The 17,825-nt window shown below is 41.8% G+C and overlaps 1 protein-coding gene across 1 annotated transcript in view; it reads right to left on the bottom strand.

Moving 5' to 3' along the window:
* The window catches only part of COLQ (collagen like tail subunit of asymmetric acetylcholinesterase), a 49,824-nt gene that overhangs the window by 18,876 nt on the left and 13,123 nt on the right, over nucleotides 1-17,825 (bottom strand). Inside the window, exons 3-8 of the mRNA XM_082288270.1 lie at nucleotides 9,460-9,572; nucleotides 7,827-7,922; nucleotides 4,877-4,921; nucleotides 4,077-4,103; nucleotides 2,644-2,715; nucleotides 237-299 (exon numbers count right to left, since the gene is read on the bottom strand). Of these exons, the coding sequence (XP_082144396.1) occupies nucleotides 237-299; nucleotides 2,644-2,715; nucleotides 4,077-4,103; nucleotides 4,877-4,921; nucleotides 7,827-7,922; nucleotides 9,460-9,572 (416 nt within the window). The remainder of the gene's footprint in view (nucleotides 1-236; nucleotides 300-2,643; nucleotides 2,716-4,076; nucleotides 4,104-4,876; nucleotides 4,922-7,826; nucleotides 7,923-9,459; nucleotides 9,573-17,825) is intronic.

Below are 17,825 nucleotides of genomic sequence, written 5' to 3' on the forward strand. Positions count from 1 at the left end.
TGAGCTTGCTTTTAAAATAAATTACAATAATTTATACCAAAGCATTTTTATGAAAAGCCAAAAACACAGCCAAGCCCAACCAGACAGCATAACCTTGCTTGATGTAGAACATATTTTTTAGCTGTATTAGAAAAGATAAATCTTGATAAATGCTTTCAAGAAAATTTGTGAGGGAAGCAGCTGTCAGCAGAGCATTAGAAACCATTGTCTGAAAATGCAGTGTTTGGTTAACAAACCTTGGAGCCCATTGGTCCTCTTGTACCTGGCAATCCCATCACACCCAACTCTCCCTTTTCACCCTAAAGGGGTCAATAAAGAGAGTTATTTAATGTGACTCTGATGAGGTCCTATTTGAATGTCTGACATTTCAGTGGTTCAGGTTTTATGTCAAATAGTTAAACCTGACCTTGGTGTAGCATTGTAGACCAGGGTCTATACTGCAGTTGTATCCTGCCTGAGCCCTCACATGTTATCTTACTCTTCTGTTTGCGCTTTCTTGTGTGGGTAATTTTTGCTTCAGTTTTCCCAGATGTTATTAAAGGACATGCAAGCAAACCACCATCAGCAGTGCATCCTTTTGTGCATGAAGGTGCATTGCCTCTACCCAGCATCACCTCCACTGAGCTGCAGAAAAGAAAGGCATTTTGCTGCATGCCTTGTGGCTTGTGGAAGCATACTGACTGCTTTCGTAGTTCCAAGACACCATGTACTGAACAGTCATTTGGAGCCAGTAAATCATGAAAAAGCTTTACAACCACTTCTCTGGCTGCTGTCAGCTAATTATATCTAGTGTGAAATACAGAGTAGACCCCCAGACATGCAACAGTGCTACCAGAAGAACACATTTGGCTCTTACTCTCCTTTGGCTTTCACTGTCCGAGAAACAGAGAGGATTTTCCCATTGGCTGCTGCCCCTGCAGAAGTTCAGACAAGACTTGAAGGAATGAAGTAGGAGAAATATGAACTGAGTAAGACTGTGTCAAAGTAAGAGAAGACAACAAAACCCAGCCAAAGAAATAGCAAATATCCACAGAGGTGGACATGAGTTAAAAAATCCAAACAGCAGCTTGCTGGAGATTTACAGCAAGACAGGGATGCAGCAAATATTTATGGTGAAGAGGAGAATTAGAAGTTTGAGAAGATCAGAGATGACGAGAAAAGAAAGAAAGACACAACCAACTGAAGTGACCACAGAGATCTTCTGCACTGTATTCAACTGGAGCCTTTGCTGACTGGCAGGAAAATGAAATTTATAAAGACCAGAAGAAATGAAACTGTGAACCTACCTAAAGAACAGAGGGGACCAGTACTAGAAGAGACAATAAAAGCAGAAGAATCATAATCAAACAGCAAGTAGGACTTGCAGTGAAAGTATAGGAAAGAGTATTACTACTGAATATGAGGGAAGCTTCCAGGAGTGTGATGAAAAAGCACAGTAGTAGATAGTGGAGTTTAAATCAAAATTAGGAAGACTACATAAAAAAACCTAAACTGTTTATACGGAAAAGACCAAGTGAATGAGTGTTCTGTCTGCTTTGCTTTTGCAGGAAGGGGTTCACCGAACTTTGCCCTCACTGCTCCTGCTGTGGTAAATCATAGCACACAATGCATTTGTGGGGAGAACCATTTCCCATCTCAGTTCAAAGTGAACATTGATTTCTTGTAAGTGCATACTTTCTTGTTGCTTGCCTACATTCCCACATACTAGATGATATTCTTCATCTGACATGTCTGTGAACATCTTCAAAGTCTGATTCCCAGATGTGGCTTGAATTCACAAGTCACCTACTACTATTCTTTCAGTATCGAGAGCTACGGCATCACATCCTCTGAGGTGGGGGCATCAACCTTCATAGAGCAAACGGAGAGTCCAAGAGTTACCAGAAAAAGCAGTTTCAAACTAGGCATTTTGTGCAGTCCTTTAGTCTAATGCATCCTAGTTTGAAGAAAAGCAAGTTATCTCAAAAGTCCCAGTAGAAGCTCCATAAACCACAGCTCCTATGAAGAGCTCATATCTTTTTCATAAGCCAGTACTCACTAAAGGACTGTCCTGAAGACTTTTTTGTAACAAATGCAGGTGAAGCAGTCACTTTGCAGTGGCAAAGAATGTAATTTCTTCTGCTGTTGGTTAATAAAAATAACAGGAATTAATATTTGTTTGTATGGGAATGAACTTCAAAGATATGATCAGCCATTCTCATCATGGTTTGTAATCTCTTTCCCCTGATACCAGCCTGGTATTTTCCCTCTGATCACACGAGCTCACAGTACACCTTCAGGCACACGGATCCTCATAAGCAATAGTCATGATGGTGGCAATCAGTTTAGAAACGCTGATCCGTGTGATTGTGAGACACCGGGGGCTATCAGTGAGCCTTCATTGTATTAGTTTTCAATTTCCCTTTGACATGTTTAATCCACATAAGAAGTGCTACAGGGGCTGGGCTGGAGGCAGAGTAACCTAACCCTAGACTGGGCAGGCCTTTGCAGAGCAGTGTAAGAGAGGGGACAAGCATAGAGTGTACTTGCACTGCTGCAGCTTCCCAGCCTCCTGCAAGTTAGCTGTTTAGAGATTTCCCAAGACAACTCTTCTGTTCAAACTGTGATGTTGAACAGTTTGTTCCATGTGAATTTTAGTCTTACCTTCGGTCCCACAGGTCCAGGCCATCCTACTGGTCCTGGCATCCCAGGGACACCCGGGGGACCTGGTCTGCCCTTGAACGGAAAACATTGATTACAATGGTTCATGTAACACCATTCCTACACAGGTCACTACTGCAGACAGGGGATAAAAAGACCTTTGTGTACTTATATCCATACAAATCCAATTTATGTTGAGAGTGGAACCAAATCTTTAAGAAGCTATTCCTATTACTATGGTCCTTATTCTGAACATTCCTATATTGTTAGCTGTAATTGCTCTTTATTAACTACTACATGACAGCAATAACTACATATGTACATACAGTCATTTATCTGTTTTAATTGCTGCCTGTAAATCACTCTTTGAATATCTCCTAAAGTGCTGCAGATTAATGCTATTCCACTGCATTCCACTGCTAGACAATACGATCTCAGAAATGTCATCATGACATTCAGGGCCACAAGTGAACTCTCAGGGGCCAGACAGCTTTTAACAAGAGTTGCACAGTTTTATTTCCAGCCTGAGCAACTTTTCTTTGAGAACCTACTTGTTCTTGTCAGAAGAGTAAGTGTTGAAGTACTGTGTTTAAAGTTTAGCACTTCCTTGTAGGTTGGTGGGTTACTCTCTTGAAGGCAATACTGTTTTGAACCCTTGAATTTATATTAATATTTTTGTTTACTGTAGCGCATTTGAAAATAGATTAAAGAAAATTACCTCTTCTGTTTATGTGTTTTATATTTATTTGAATTACTGATTGGTAGCTGGTGTCAAAATCCTTGGTATATTATTAGAAAGGTGTCAAAATCCTTGGTGTATTATTAGAAGGGTACTTCTTTTCCTAGTTAGTGACCACCCCCTGCATATCTCTGATTTCACCCTGCATTTCTGTCTTCTTTAAAGTTAATTACATTAAATGGATGTACTTAGTGACTGAGATAACGTATTCTGTTTCATCACATGTAGGAGCACATATTTTTGACAATGTATCATGGCTCATATGTCCCCAAGCATAGGATTGTAGTCAGCATATTGCATTGGTGCCAGAGCTCTGGAAGGGTAATCATTAATAGCTATTCCTCCTTCAGGGGTATCTGGCTGAGTCTTGTTTAGACTTTGGAGGAGTAAATTTTGGAGTGATTTTGCTTTTACACCTTTTATGATAGCTCACATAACCTGCTTCTCCTGTCCACACAGACAGTTCAGGTAATGTCCCACTCTTTGGCTTGTCTCCATGCTTTTACTCAGGGAATTTGTCAAATTCAAACCAGCTGGGGCAGCTCTCCAGCCAAACCTCCCTACCATCCACCCTGGGTACCAGTGAGAGAAGCACTAACAGGTTAAACTTCCACATTGGCTAATTTTTATTGAACAGTTGCCTGCACCCCTCCCTGGCAGCTGCTATTAAATATTGGATGGATTTCTTTGTTCATACCTTTCTTCCAGGCCTGCCAATCTCCCCCTGTCAGAGAAAGGAATATGTCAGTCTTGTAGGCACCACATGAAGCACAAGGGCTCTTAAGTCAATGCATCAATGCATTTCTATTAAAAAAACAACAAACAAACAAGCAAATCCATAACCCCATCCCCAAGAAAACAAATAAATACCACCAAACAAAACACTGTGAATCTCTTCACAGTGCTCAAGACTTCAGTTACAGAGGTAAAATGAGAAGAATTTCTGTATCAGAACTCCTTGGTCTTTCCTGTGTTCCCAGCCCTAAACCTACAGTCAACATCTTGTATAGCACAGCACGTAATTACGTGCTCAGCTTCAGGTATAAGATCCTTTAGGCATCATTATGGATCAAATCTTTGCACTTCTGAAATATAACTTAACATATAGGCCAGCTTTAATACCTGAGCTGTCCCATACAATTCACACTGCATGGGAGAACTCTGCTCCTCAAGTCGTCCCAGAGGGACAGGGAGCTCAAAGGCCTTTGGGTCAGTAGGAATGCTGACTTTTGCACCCTACATGTTTTCTCAAAGCATACCCTAAACAGAGGTCACGGCCATGAGAAGCCATAATAAATATTTCAAGACTGAAAATGAACACTGAAAGACTAAGTTTTAAATTATAGCTTCAAGCCAATTCATAGCTTTACATTCAAATTAAAGAAAAACTCTCCATTCATAAGGCTCACTATTCACTAAAGAGACAAAAAATGAACACCCTCTCCTGCTTCTTTGCTCCTCAAAACCACATCAAACTCCATGACAACAGACACTTACTTTCTCTCCTTTTGGTCCCATCATACCAGGAATTCCTTGTGGACCCTAAGGACAAAAACGAATGCTATTATTAAACTGCGTTAGTGAGGTGCTTGTCTTCCTTCCGTCCTTGACCCTGTGTGTGTCTCCTGGGACCAGTGAACCCATAGGTTTGAGGTGTTGGGTGTTGTGTTTGAATGTGGCCTCCAAACACCAGGTCTGTGCCACTGCTGAATGGCAGGATGGAGAGTTCGACTGACATGGGAAGGGCAGGGGAATCTCATGAATGAGGAGAACCTGCAAGAAAAACAAGCCTGTGGCAAATGAAAGATGAGAAGTTATCAGAGTCCTGAAGAATTAGCAACCAGGACATGGAGACACCACATCAGCTGGCAAAAGAGGTCAGCCAAAGGGGTGGTAAGGGAAGTAGCATGGAACATGTGGGATGGGCTCTGCAGGATGGGATGGACCTGGAAGATTGCCACCACTTCTGAATTCTGAAGGTATTTCTCTCTGTCATACAAGGCTGATTCTCCTTTGAGGAGACTTCTTAATCCAGGGAGACCTTGAACACCATCTCAGAAAAAAAAATCCAGAAAAACAGTTTTGTTTCTAAAATGCTTTGGTTCACAGATCACCTTTTATTTTTGAACGATTGATGAAAAAAAATTCCCATGAACCTGCATCAGAGAAGTAGTAGATTCACTGTAAAAATCACTCACTCCAGGTTTGGATCTTGGCTGTCTTATACTGCCCAAAATGTGATCAAACTGTGCATTAATAGGAGCAAAATGTACCTTCAAACACAAATTACCCCAACTATTTTAGTCAGTAGAGTTATTTTAGGTTTTTGGTAGTGAAAATCAAAGTATCCTATTAGAGTTAGAACCAAATTTTATCTTATTTATTTCATTTTACCTTAGGATACACATGGGAGGAACTACACTCTAAGTTATACCATTACAAATCTAATTCTCCTTCTTATGAAAATTTATTAAAATTCAGCTATGAGTCAACAGTCTGAGCTTTTGAAACTCCTCTAAAAGCCATGCAATCTACAGAAGAATTCAGAAGTAATTACTAGATGTCTCTTTGTAATGGTAGTATTTCATTGCAGGTGGCCATTGTTACAAAAGTATTTCCCAGAAGACCACTGGCTCTAATGTTGTCCCTGTACAAGACACAGTCCTGTAACTTATAATTAAAAATTCCAAAGCCATGTTATACCCATCCTACTGTCTGCTGTTATGATAAAACCTGCCAGCCTGCTCTATTTAAAAATGTTCTTGGATGGATCATAGGTCATTGGATTGCAAGATTAATATTATTTATAGCAATGGACTTTGCAGAACAATAGAATTAACATTACTTTCTTGCAATTGAAGTCAGAGAAACTATCAAGAGGATTTTTTTTTTTAAAGAGAGTCTAGAAAAGACTGAAATAACAAGTGCTTTTCTCACATGTACAGCAACTCTGGACCATGGCCAATCACACTGCAGGGCTGTTTCATAATGCAGAGAAGACTTTCCTGAAGACAGAACTAAGCAAACACTTCCCATCACTTCTGACCACACTTCTCCACTCTCATGAACTAAATGAATCTTCCTCATCCTGCATCTCAGCAAAGACAAAATGGCAGAACAATAAAGAGGAAGTTCATGGGGAGTTGGAACGACATGATCTCTAAAGTCTCTTCCAACCCAAACTGTTCTATGATTCTATAAAACAAAGTCTTTGGGGCTTTCACCTTGCAACTTCTAGACCCTGCAATTACCTTCTGAAGTACTGACTTATAAATAATTAAAGCTATGCTTTTTGCCACATAACTGAGCCTTTGCCTTGATGTGGTGTCCATACATTTAAATGCTGTTTGGGTGCTTGCTACCTTCTCAGGCTGCCAAAGCCTCAGTCACAGCTTTGCTCAGCACAGGCCCTGTGCCATGGCTGCTATTGGCTGTATGGCAATAAACTGGCACCAAGGGGCCTTGAGGAAGATCATTGTCCCAAAGCACCAGGCACAGCACATAGATTGGGACTGTCTGAGACCCAGGACAAACTGGAAGTACCTCTCCATGAAAACTCTCATTTTTCTTTGGAGAGAACTGGAATGGAAAGGCAAATGGGTGATCTTCTCCACAATATGGAGATATTCATAAAAATCTTCCCTCTAGAGGTGGTTCATTTCCACAGAAGAAGCAGGCCAGGTTGGATGGGGTTCTGAGCAACCCGGTCTAGTTGAAGATTTCTCTGCTCATTGTAATGGGATTGCACTAGCTGACCTTTAAAGATCCCTTCCAACTCAAACCATTATGTGATTCTAAGACTTCTGACCTTCCTCTGAAGATTTCGGAAAGAATAAATTGTAAAAAATGAGGTGCGAGGTCAAAAAGACTGGTCCAAGGCTATCCAGCAAGTCAGAGGCAGAGGTGCTGCAGGTCAAGCTACGAGACCTTGCACCTCCTGAATCCTACCCCACTGCCCACCTTGTGCCTGATTTTGCTGTAGATGTTTGCTAACATCTACAGCCTCTCCTTGTCCCTGATTTTACTGCAGATGTTTGCCTTCTCCGGGATGTACTCCACTAACATTCCAGTCCATTGTGTGTCTTCTGCATCCACTCCACAGGCTCTTGTCCTCACAAAAAAGAACAGAGTCCAAAGCAAAGAAAAAACTGACAAAGAGCCTCTGAAAGAAGTGATGACACCTCCAGGATTTTTGATGGGTGCTACCCGCTGTAAAACTGCACAAAAATGAAGGTTGAACTTGAAACAGAATGGAGTATGCAAGGCAGGAATGAGAACACAAGGTAAAAAGACTACATTATATGCAAAGTCCTATCAAAATGAAATTAAGCCAGAGCTTGGCATGCTTACTGAGTGGTAAAAAGCATTTCCACATGTTTCACAACTTTGTAAGGACTTTGGAGCAAGTGAGAGAACGATGTGGTTTAATCACATATGCATCACTCACCTGGGGGCCAGGAGGCCCTGCAGAACAGTGAGGTTCAGGCAGAGAGGAAGCCTGTATTATCTGGAGCTCATGACACAGCTCTTCCACATCCAGCTTCTATGAAACATCAAACATATGAGTGAACATGCAGCCACACGTAGCCTGTTGGAGAAATGCATAAAAATCCAGCCACCACACACTACAGCCTTAAAAGAGTTTATTTCCCCCCTTTGGGAGAAGTCTGGGGTTTGTCACAAGGTTATCCTCATGGATGTTTGAACACTAGCACTTCAGCATGGCCTCCTGCCCCATGCTTCCTCTTCCTCCTCCTCTTCCTCCTCCTCCTCCTCACACAGAGGTACATCACAGCCAGGCTGCCCCTCTGAGCCACCGTGAGACCCTGGCCTATTCTTAGACCTGACCCTGCCCTCTCTATCCCACTTTGCCAGCAGCAGCTCCTCTCCAAGAATAGCATCCTTGCTCTAATAATAGAGACTTCACTCAGGGAGGGCACAGGCAGCATGAACTTCACTCCAGAAGACACTAACCCAGAGGCTTTCATTCACTGCAGATCAGAGCCAGTGCCTTAAATGATAATGAATATCTGATCTTTTGACTTCAAAATTAACCTTTCATGAGTAAAATGCCTTTTTTATGCCCTGTGACAAAAGTGATCTCCCCCAGAAATGCAGATGAACACTGAGCCAGAAACACCGGACTAAAACAATTGATCTTCAGCTTCCCAGTGAAAGGCCATTTTCCAGTAAGGCTCTGACTACAGGCTCCAAACTGCTCATAGTTTAATTCACATGGCTCCCACTCTGCTCATAACTGCTTATTTTTGTATTATGTTTTTATGGAGAGATGGTGTGAAGGGTGATTTTAGGCTCAGGTTACTCTGAGATGCTTGCAGGAATCTCAGGGACCCTGGTCCCAATGTCATCCTCACTGAAGGAGTACACCACATTCCTAAAGAGATCTTGTCTTTGGATCTCTTTTTTGTGGAAATCGAGGCACAGGCAGGAGAGGTGATGAGGAAGGCAAAGGCAAGTAAATTTTGGTCTGGAGAGAACAGCACCCTGAGTTCAACCCTGATCTCTCAGAAAGCATATGTGTATGGACATATATCACACAGAGCGGGTTTGTGCAAGGGTGGGTGAGTGAAAACTGCACACCAGCATCTCAAACATGTGTGTGTCTCTGCAAAATGAAATTGTGGGAATAGATTCCACGGGAGGATTTCAGGACCTTCATTTCACCTACTAGGTAAAGCAAATGTGATACAAAACAGGACATACACATCATGAACACCCTGAAATCACTGTGCAGGATGAAAAATTGCCCTTCAGCCCTTACTGGTTTACTGCATTGCCATTTCCTTTAGTTCAGGATTGGCTCACTCTAAGAAGGTTTCTAAATAGAGTAAGGAGAATATTTTAAGTTAATTGAATTAACTGCTTGAACAAATCCAGCCTCTTCCTTGATCTATTTGATATTTACTTCAAGCTCCAGTCTGGGATGCTGAGTGATTGTCCTCACAGAGCCATATCAGCACAGCCAGGCAGGTTTGCTGAGTGACACCATGAAGCAGTGCTTGAGAGGATGCTTCACTCTTTGTCATTAAAACTCATGTAGAAGTAAAAGCCACACTTACAGTTCTCCAGCTGTGCCTGAAGTATGGTGGTGGGAACAGGGGCGGTGGAGGAGGGCCAAGGAGGCAGCATGCTCTGCAGTTGGGCTGCTTCTTCTGTTCCAAACAAGGGAGATCTGTTCAATACAAACACTCATCTGTGGTCTTGAACAGTACAAGCATTCCTTACAGAGTAAGAGAAGTTGCCATTTCACAGTATTTTCCTACATCCTATATGCATTGGTTACAATGCTGTAATCCAAGCACAGATTTAAGAAACCCGGTGGACCCTTAAGTCTCTAAGTTCCTTCTTGTGCTGAAGGCTGTGCAGAGTTTTAAGCCCTTAATGTGGCTCTGACAGGCTGAATCTGGAAAACTTCAGATAGGTGACATTAGAAAATGAATCAAACATTTATTGTTTTCTCTACCCTCTGTTCCAAAATTGTGTTAGAAATAGCATCTTCTGGTCCCTGTCACAGCCCACGTGCCACCAGGAAAGCACTCAGTGCTGTTGGCCATCACCTTCCCTGTGAACTGAATCACTTTGATGGGTGGGAAGTGGGAAGCTATTCTACAACACATTTACTTGTATTTCCTGTGGGACTGCAACCAGGTTGCTGTACTTCTGGTTTGTGCATCATCCCTAAGAATACATATCCCACAACCCAGACTTAGCTGAAAGCTTTGTCACCGACTGACTGGTAAGGCAGGACCTCAGTTGTGTTTGGCAGTGTATTTAATGTTTTCTAAGAGGCAAACTTCCATCAAGAATATAAGAAGCTGTGACCAAAATTTACAAAGGAAGGATATTAAGATGGTGCATTTATACACTGTACTTTTCCCCCTGAATTTTACTTGCTCCTTAGGAAATACAGCACTAATCAGAGTGAAAGCCTTCTTCAAATGTTTTGCCAAGGATAGCAAATATTTATTTATGCCTGTTGGTTTCTTCCTCTGGCTAGTGGCAGCTGGAATGGATGTCTGTGAACTGAAGGGTGGCAGGGAGCCAAGAAGAAAAGCCTATGGCGAAGTATCTGGTATTAATAGAAAATCTCTAAATTAGGTTTCTGGGAAGACAAACCTGATGAAATTGCTAGATTTGTGTGCAAATCAATTGCAGGCTGGATATTAGTCACATCTCAAGGTAAGGGAAGAATAGAGATACTTCTGGTTTTTCAAATGTCTCAGAAAATCTCTTATGTCAGTTCCATCATCCTATGTTAATGGGGACGGCTTTTTCTCAGTCCTGATGCACAAAAAAGAGCTGCCCAGAGGAGTGTGATTCAGCAGCATTCAGGGGCTGCTGAATCATGTCGTCCAGATTTTTTTTCTCTATTAAAACAATATTTGTGATGATACATTTGAATTCTGGAAGGGTCCATAATGAAGACTCTTTCTCAGCTTTTCCTCACAAGTTTGAAACTCAGTCAAAAACTTCAATATAAAAGAAAGGGAGAAGACTTATTAAAAGATAGGTATATATTTTAATTTAAAGCTTTCAATAGATACTGAAAATGTCAGTGTCCTTTAAAAAGTAGCAAAGGTATGAGTCTCCTGCCTCCAGATCTTACAAGTAATAAAATACAAAGATATGAAGAGTTAAGTTTTATATTGGCTTAACCTGAATTCAGTCACTCTTATGCAGCTGTAACCAAGTGTTTCAATTTTTAACACACATACTTCTGTGGTTGTCTGAGTTTCAGGGATGTATTTGAACACATTGCATTGGGATAAAATAGGACATTATTAAGGTAATGGACAGATTGAAATTTAACAGGGTATAAAGTGTGATTATTACTTTACTTTAAGCCACATTCCAATGTCATCTTTCTTAGTATTACCTCATTCCTTGGTCTAGATAAAATTTCAGTAGCATTATTATCATTCAACAAGAATAAGAATACCAAAACCAGCCTGATGTGGTTTAGTTGCTAAGAGATCACTACCAGGCACCACAGAAAAAGGTTTGCATTACCACAGTTGTACTGCTACTTTAAAAAAAAAGTGTTGTTCTTTAAATATTTTGCAAACATAAGATTACAGCTATAGTTCTAATATTATACTTATCACATCCTATAAGTAAATTCCAGTCCTGGCTTATAAAAAATTTGGATTCTCCTTTTCAGAAGAAAAGCCTGGAAATCTGTGGAACAGCTTTATTGTGAAAAACACTATACCTAACCAAGCTGGTAAAAAAATAGCCCCTAATTTCAGTGTTTATCACCTTATGCTACTGCAACACAAGTTAGGTTGAAGCCCACTTTAGGTTTGCTGGTATGAACAGTGACAGCATGTACTGATGTCAGCATGGAGACAAGCAAAATCTACCTACCAGTAATAGTAATAGACACTATTACTATAGATATTATTAGATATTAATAGATGCTATTATTATAGATACTAAATTCTAATAGACACCATTATTATATACTAAGTAATTATATACCATTAGTAGTAAAGATACTGCTATAGAGAACAGGTTTCAATTACGTAATGACTTGGGTAGTTAATATTTCAGGGGCTCCATCAGTAATCCTGGCTATGCTCTGGAAGGTGCATTTGTCAAGCAAATATTTAAGAAAAGACTGATTCTAGACCCAAGAACCTTCCCCACTCAGGAATGACAGGTGATATGACAGCAGAAGGAGCAAAAAAATAAATGATTCACAGAGGGACTGCAGGTATGACTGCTATAATCTTATCTTCCAGTAAGCACCACATTTCTTTGGTATGGATTTTGTCAGTAACTGCAATAGGTCCAAGATGTACAACCATTACAGTATCACCTTGATTTATATCACAAAAGGGTTACCTTGGCAGGCTTACAGGCACTCTGCAAAGGCAATGCATATTTTTAGGTTCCAGGTTAGCTTTGTTTGCTAAACAGAGCTTCAGAATACTCCAGTCCCCATCAGTGGAAAAAATCTCAGCCCAAGAATAGGACTGTCATAGTTTTCTGTGAAATATGAAGACCCTGCCTACACAGAGCATGCGTTTACATATCTCATATGAAAGCTGCTCTTTCAACAACTTCAATGCCAAAGAACTCATTCAATAAGGAAAGAAAGACAAAATGAAGAAATCCTTTTAGGACTTGTCCAAGAGGCAGTTGTTATCAAAGAACATAAAAACTAAAATTGTCACTTTTAAAATAGAACACATTTACATTTTCAGGTTATTTTTATTGTCAAGGCTATAAGTTAATCCAGTTCAAGAAAGTGACTTTAAAAATCCATGGGTATACTGCCAATGGTAGCTTCAGAAAACAACATACTTTAGATAAGGTGTGATGTTTCATGTTGCTCCTGCAGATTTCTTGTGACCATAGCTGGAATTCGGGAACTCTTATTCAAGATGGTACAAAGCAGAAGCCTTCACCCAGGCTGAGTCCCCTGGAGTGGGGCTCATAAGGGGTCTAAGAGGCCTCCTAGGGCAGATCCTAGAGGAATCTTCAACACTACAAACCCCCACAGCTGCAACAGAGATACCAGAGAAGTCCTGCCCTGGATTGAAGTCCAATTTACAGGATTTCATTGAAAAAAACCATAAATAAACCATGAAAGTGACTTTCATCCTAAAATTGCAAAGCTGTAGGCTGAACGCCAGGAGGAAAGGACAAGAAAGGAAAGGGATACTTAACATGTGTTTCCCTTCCTATTTATGACCACACTGATCCAGCAAGCCCTGACGGGAAGCCGAGCTATTATCCAAAGCCTTCTCACCCTGACAGCAGGGCTGGTGGCTTGCCCAGCTTGTGACAGGCAGGGCTCTGCTGGACAGAGCCCTCTGACGGCTGACACCCATCACAGATGCTTCTCCCACTCGGATGGCACTCAGAATTAATAATAAACGAGCTGGGCAGACCAGCCAGTTAATGAATGTGGGCTTGTCCAGCTGAAACTGAGACTTTGATCTGCTTTGTTGTCATTCATTCAGGCTCCTCTCAGCCTCCTTGCAAGGACAGCAGAGCACCACAGGCCGCAGACACCCAGCTCCATTCTGTACATCTACTGCAGGTGACTGGGACACATCTTCCTCTGAAGTTAGGAAAGCTTAAGAGCTTGGTGCCTTTTGACAGCACCTTTTGTATTTACAGAGCAGATGCAGGCATTAAGCTCTCCTTCAAAATGCCAAAGATAAGTGCCAGCATTATCAATATATGCTTCTTTAAAGTGTGTCTTATGAAACTTTTTGACCCAAAGTGTGTTTTAAGGACCTATAAGCAGAGATGAGAACACAGCTTGTGTTTGGAGCTGGGCTGAACTGTCAAGTTAGTGAATTGTCTGCATCTCTCAGTACATTTTAGAACTTGGACCTTATATTTGATGGCCTAAATATATCCTTCCCTATAAACCAGATTAAATATGCCAAAGAAATATATCAAGCTTAGGTAATGGTGTCTGTGTGGAGGAGGTGGCGACCCATGAAATTCCTGTGGGAGTTACAGGATGAGACACAGAGCTGCAGATCTTCCCTGCCACTAGTTTCCTTTTGCTTAAGATGGGGCTTCAGAGTGTTCAAGAAACAGAACAAAGCAGATCAGAAATTATTTCAATTAATTTCAGAAAATTAAGAAATCCAGATGAAACCTTGCATGTTCCTTTTAATAGAATAATAGAACCCCTTAGGCTGAAAAAGACCGCTAAGTTCAAAAGGTTAACCTAGCACAGTCAGGAAAATCTCAGAAAAATTTGAAAGTGTTCCATTTTTAAACTCCAAAGTGACTACAGGCTGTGGCAGCAGTAACACCTACTTTACCAGCTGGTGCACACTCAGAAATTGTAATAAATAAATAAATAAATAAATTTTAAAATCAGTCAGTGTTCCAAAAGCTTGACAGTAGCATAATCCCTGGCATGCTGCCTGGACAGCAGGTCTGGGTATTCACCTGTCTACAGGAGCAAGGACACTCTGACCTCCATCCCCACCTAGTATTTAGCTCACGTCCCTCAGCAGCTCTGGCAGCCTGGCTGGGGAGCAGTGAGTGGCTGCATCTCAGAGGTCAGCTCTAGAAAACACTGCAGACACGGCAAGATGTGGGAAAGCAAAGGGGGCTATGGGGTTTCTAAGCAAAGGAAAAGCCTTCTAATCCCTGTATTTCATTTCAGACATTTTATCTGTGTGTATGTGCCTCTATGAGGACAATACATGTGCCAGAAGATTATACGATGTTCTCTCAGACTGACTGGAGAAGGAAAATTCTGAGAGAGAGAGAGGAGGATTTGCTTGTGTTGGCTCTGCATTGCATTTCACAAACCAGTGAAAAATCCCAGTAAAATCTGATAGGTGGAACACTTCAGTGGGTTATAAAAAGGGTTTATAAAATAAACCCATGTCTTATAAATCCCAATAACCATGACAGGGCTATTTTGTGCAATTTTCCTTCTAATGCCTTTCATTTGCAGAAGTCCAGAGCTCTAGACACTGCTAAACAATGTTGACAACTCTAAGCACTCCCCATCAGTGTGTGAGAACCTGAGGCACAGAGAAGTTCAGCAAGTCCCCCAAGTCCATGGGTAACTTAGTCACAGTACCAGAAACAGACTTCCAATCTGGTGAATCTCAATATCGCGTCTCAATCATTTTATGAACCAGATCATAAAACTCAACTACTTGCCACACCAGAGCAATCGTATAAATACTCTGAGTATTATAGCCTAAGAATTTACTGTAATCTGTAGAAGAGCCTGAAGCCCTAAAGGTTAAAGCAGGACGGCTGCTGCATCAGCCCTGAAAGACATCTACATGTCATTCACTGCCACACAGTCCTCTCCCACTTTGTGTGAGATCAGTAGCAACAAATCTGAGAGACACCAGTTCCACCCTTCTGCGACTGAAAGATCATAATCTGTCAGTGCTGGCATAGATCAAACGTACTTGACTTTGATGTTGCTCCACCATATGCTCAGACGGTCCCAGACAATCCCTATGAGGGTGTGGGTGTTGCTGTGTGCTCAAAAAGACTTCAGAGAAAAGCCTCTCAATTCTTCTTTGAAAGTTTGTTGCCATGAACTAGATTAATTCCTCATGACTCCCTTGCTGCAACAGATTCCCAGCCCAGCTGACTTTATTCTCCTGCCTTTGACCAAAAAACCCAACTACATATTGACTTTGTAGTGTAAAAAAATGTTAACTTTGGAGTTTCAAGAAGCTAATAAAAATAGTCTATGATCACTTCCCTGGGTAGAAGAAAACTGAAATGTAGCACTGCCGTTACTTGCGTGCATTCCCCAGAAACTTACATTTATCCACACCCTCTTGCTAGCTCCTGAGGAAAATGGTTAACCTCTTTTCCCTTCAGTGTCTCAGTTCTCCTCTGTATTTTTCCTATACCCATCTTGCCTTCCCAAATGCCCTTTCACCATCACAGCTGTGTAACTACAGAAAGTGTCCCCACAATTTCCTTTGCATTAAAGGGGTGACTCCTTGGAGAGGAGAAGGGAAGAAATAGAGCACCTAGGTTGGGGTTTGCTAATTCCTGTAGAGTTTTTCCTCTCTTGCTTATTTCTGATATTGCTCAAACAATTAACCCTAGATTTGAAGGGCTTGCCCTGTTCTCTTCTACCTTCTAAGCTGCAGCACAAGACAGATCTCCCGGCTGTGCCCTGGCTGAGTCCTGTTGCTGCACCACAGCTGATTCTGCAGCCACACACCATCCTAGCACCAGGAGTTAAAGACTGCAGGGGTACAGGGTCTACTGTGACAACAAATGTCCTCCTGTCTAAACACAACTGATACTTTTCTACAGTTTTAAATAGGATTTGCAGTTTCTTTTGCTGCAATCACGCTGCTGGTGCTCCTGTGCCAATATCCCACCCATGGGAAGCCTCAGTGTCTGATAGGAAACAGACTGTCAGCTTCAAGGAGGATAAAATGTGAAGTCACAGACTGTTCCCTTCCTGTGCAGGGGTTTAGTAATATTGACATACCCATGAATGAACTGCCTCTACTAAAGGCAGAGGCCTACAAGCACAGTCTGTCTACAACTACATAGGGACTAAGCTGATTTTGCAGCACTTTGGATTACTTGTTGGTGGAGCTTCCATCCTTTCAGTGAAAACACCTGATTTTGAGACACCTTACTTTGCTGTGCTGGAATGTAAGCCTCCAACTTTCAGTCTGCTCATAACAAAAATCTAGTATTCACCTTCTAGCATTCTAGCATGCCCACTGCTTATGGACTATAGACAGCGCTATGCTCATTCATGGCAGCAGTACAGCATGGACAGGCTTGGACCAGGTGGATCTCCATGTCAGCTGCAGATCACTTTCAGCTGAGATTCCCTTTTGGGCTGGGTGCTGCCTGTCGGAAGCATTCATAGGTTATAGAAAAACCTTCAGATCAGTTACTGCTTCCTTTGCTGGAAAGCCAAGCAAGCGCTGCCTCAGCTCCTGTCCCTGGCAGCTGGGGGACTTCTTCACAACCCAACAAGTGAATGGCATGATATTCAGCTTAAACAGTATTTCACTGAACCCTTTCCCTTCATCTGCATTGTCATGGAACCTTTTTTGACAAGACAAGAACCTTGTCAACCAGTAATGCCGTAAACACACCAGAAGACTGTTTCCTCTCCTGCGTGCAGGACCAGGGCTGTACTTAAGGAGCCTTGTTGCAAACACGTTCCAGCTTCCTCACTAGAGGCTATGTCCTCTTCTGATTTTTATTTACTGCTGCAAGGCAAATGCCACAACCCTGTGAAGTGCCTCTGATGTCCTTTCCTTGTCCCTTACCCACAGGATCAAGCGGGCTCCTACTTGCTGGTTTACTGCCAATTTCAGAGCAGCTCTGGGGGTCCTTGGTTGTTGTGGATAACATCAGTGTTCCCTTTGCCCTTCCTGACAAGAAGATGGATGCAGGCCTGGAGTCACGAGCACGTTGTGCACCAGTGTGGCTGCTCTTCTCTCACCTTGCTCAGCACAGCTGTTGCAGCATACACCACCAGAGAAGCTCTATGAGTTCTAAGGTGACTTCTTTCCTGAGCATCACCTACATTGACCTGAGCAGGACACCCAGCTTGGGATTTCCACAGGTCATATCTACCAGGGGAGATATATACAGATAAAGTCAAACCAGGTGTTTTCTTTAACTGTGCTTATTTTAAAGACCCATTTGCTTGAAGCAACAGTAACTACACCACACTAGGCTGTTAATTTGCTACCAGTCCAAGCCTTTCCCCAGAGGCTGGTTGGGAACTGTCTTCTTCAAAAGCTTAGAACGGTAATCACAACACCATCCTTCTTTTGGCTTATCTTTCCAGCTACCCATTTGGGCTATCAAGTTAAAACAGCCTGTCCCAAGGTTATTTTTTTTCTCTGAAGCTGAACAGAGGCTCTACTGAAAGAATATTTTGCCTCCCTTTCAGGCTTGTATGAATCACAAACAAGACAGA

The sequence above is a fragment of the Coloeus monedula genome, assembly GCF_965178545.1.
Source record: "Coloeus monedula genome assembly, chromosome: 1".
In the NCBI taxonomy this organism is placed as follows: Eukaryota; Metazoa; Chordata; class Aves; order Passeriformes; family Corvidae; genus Coloeus; species Coloeus monedula.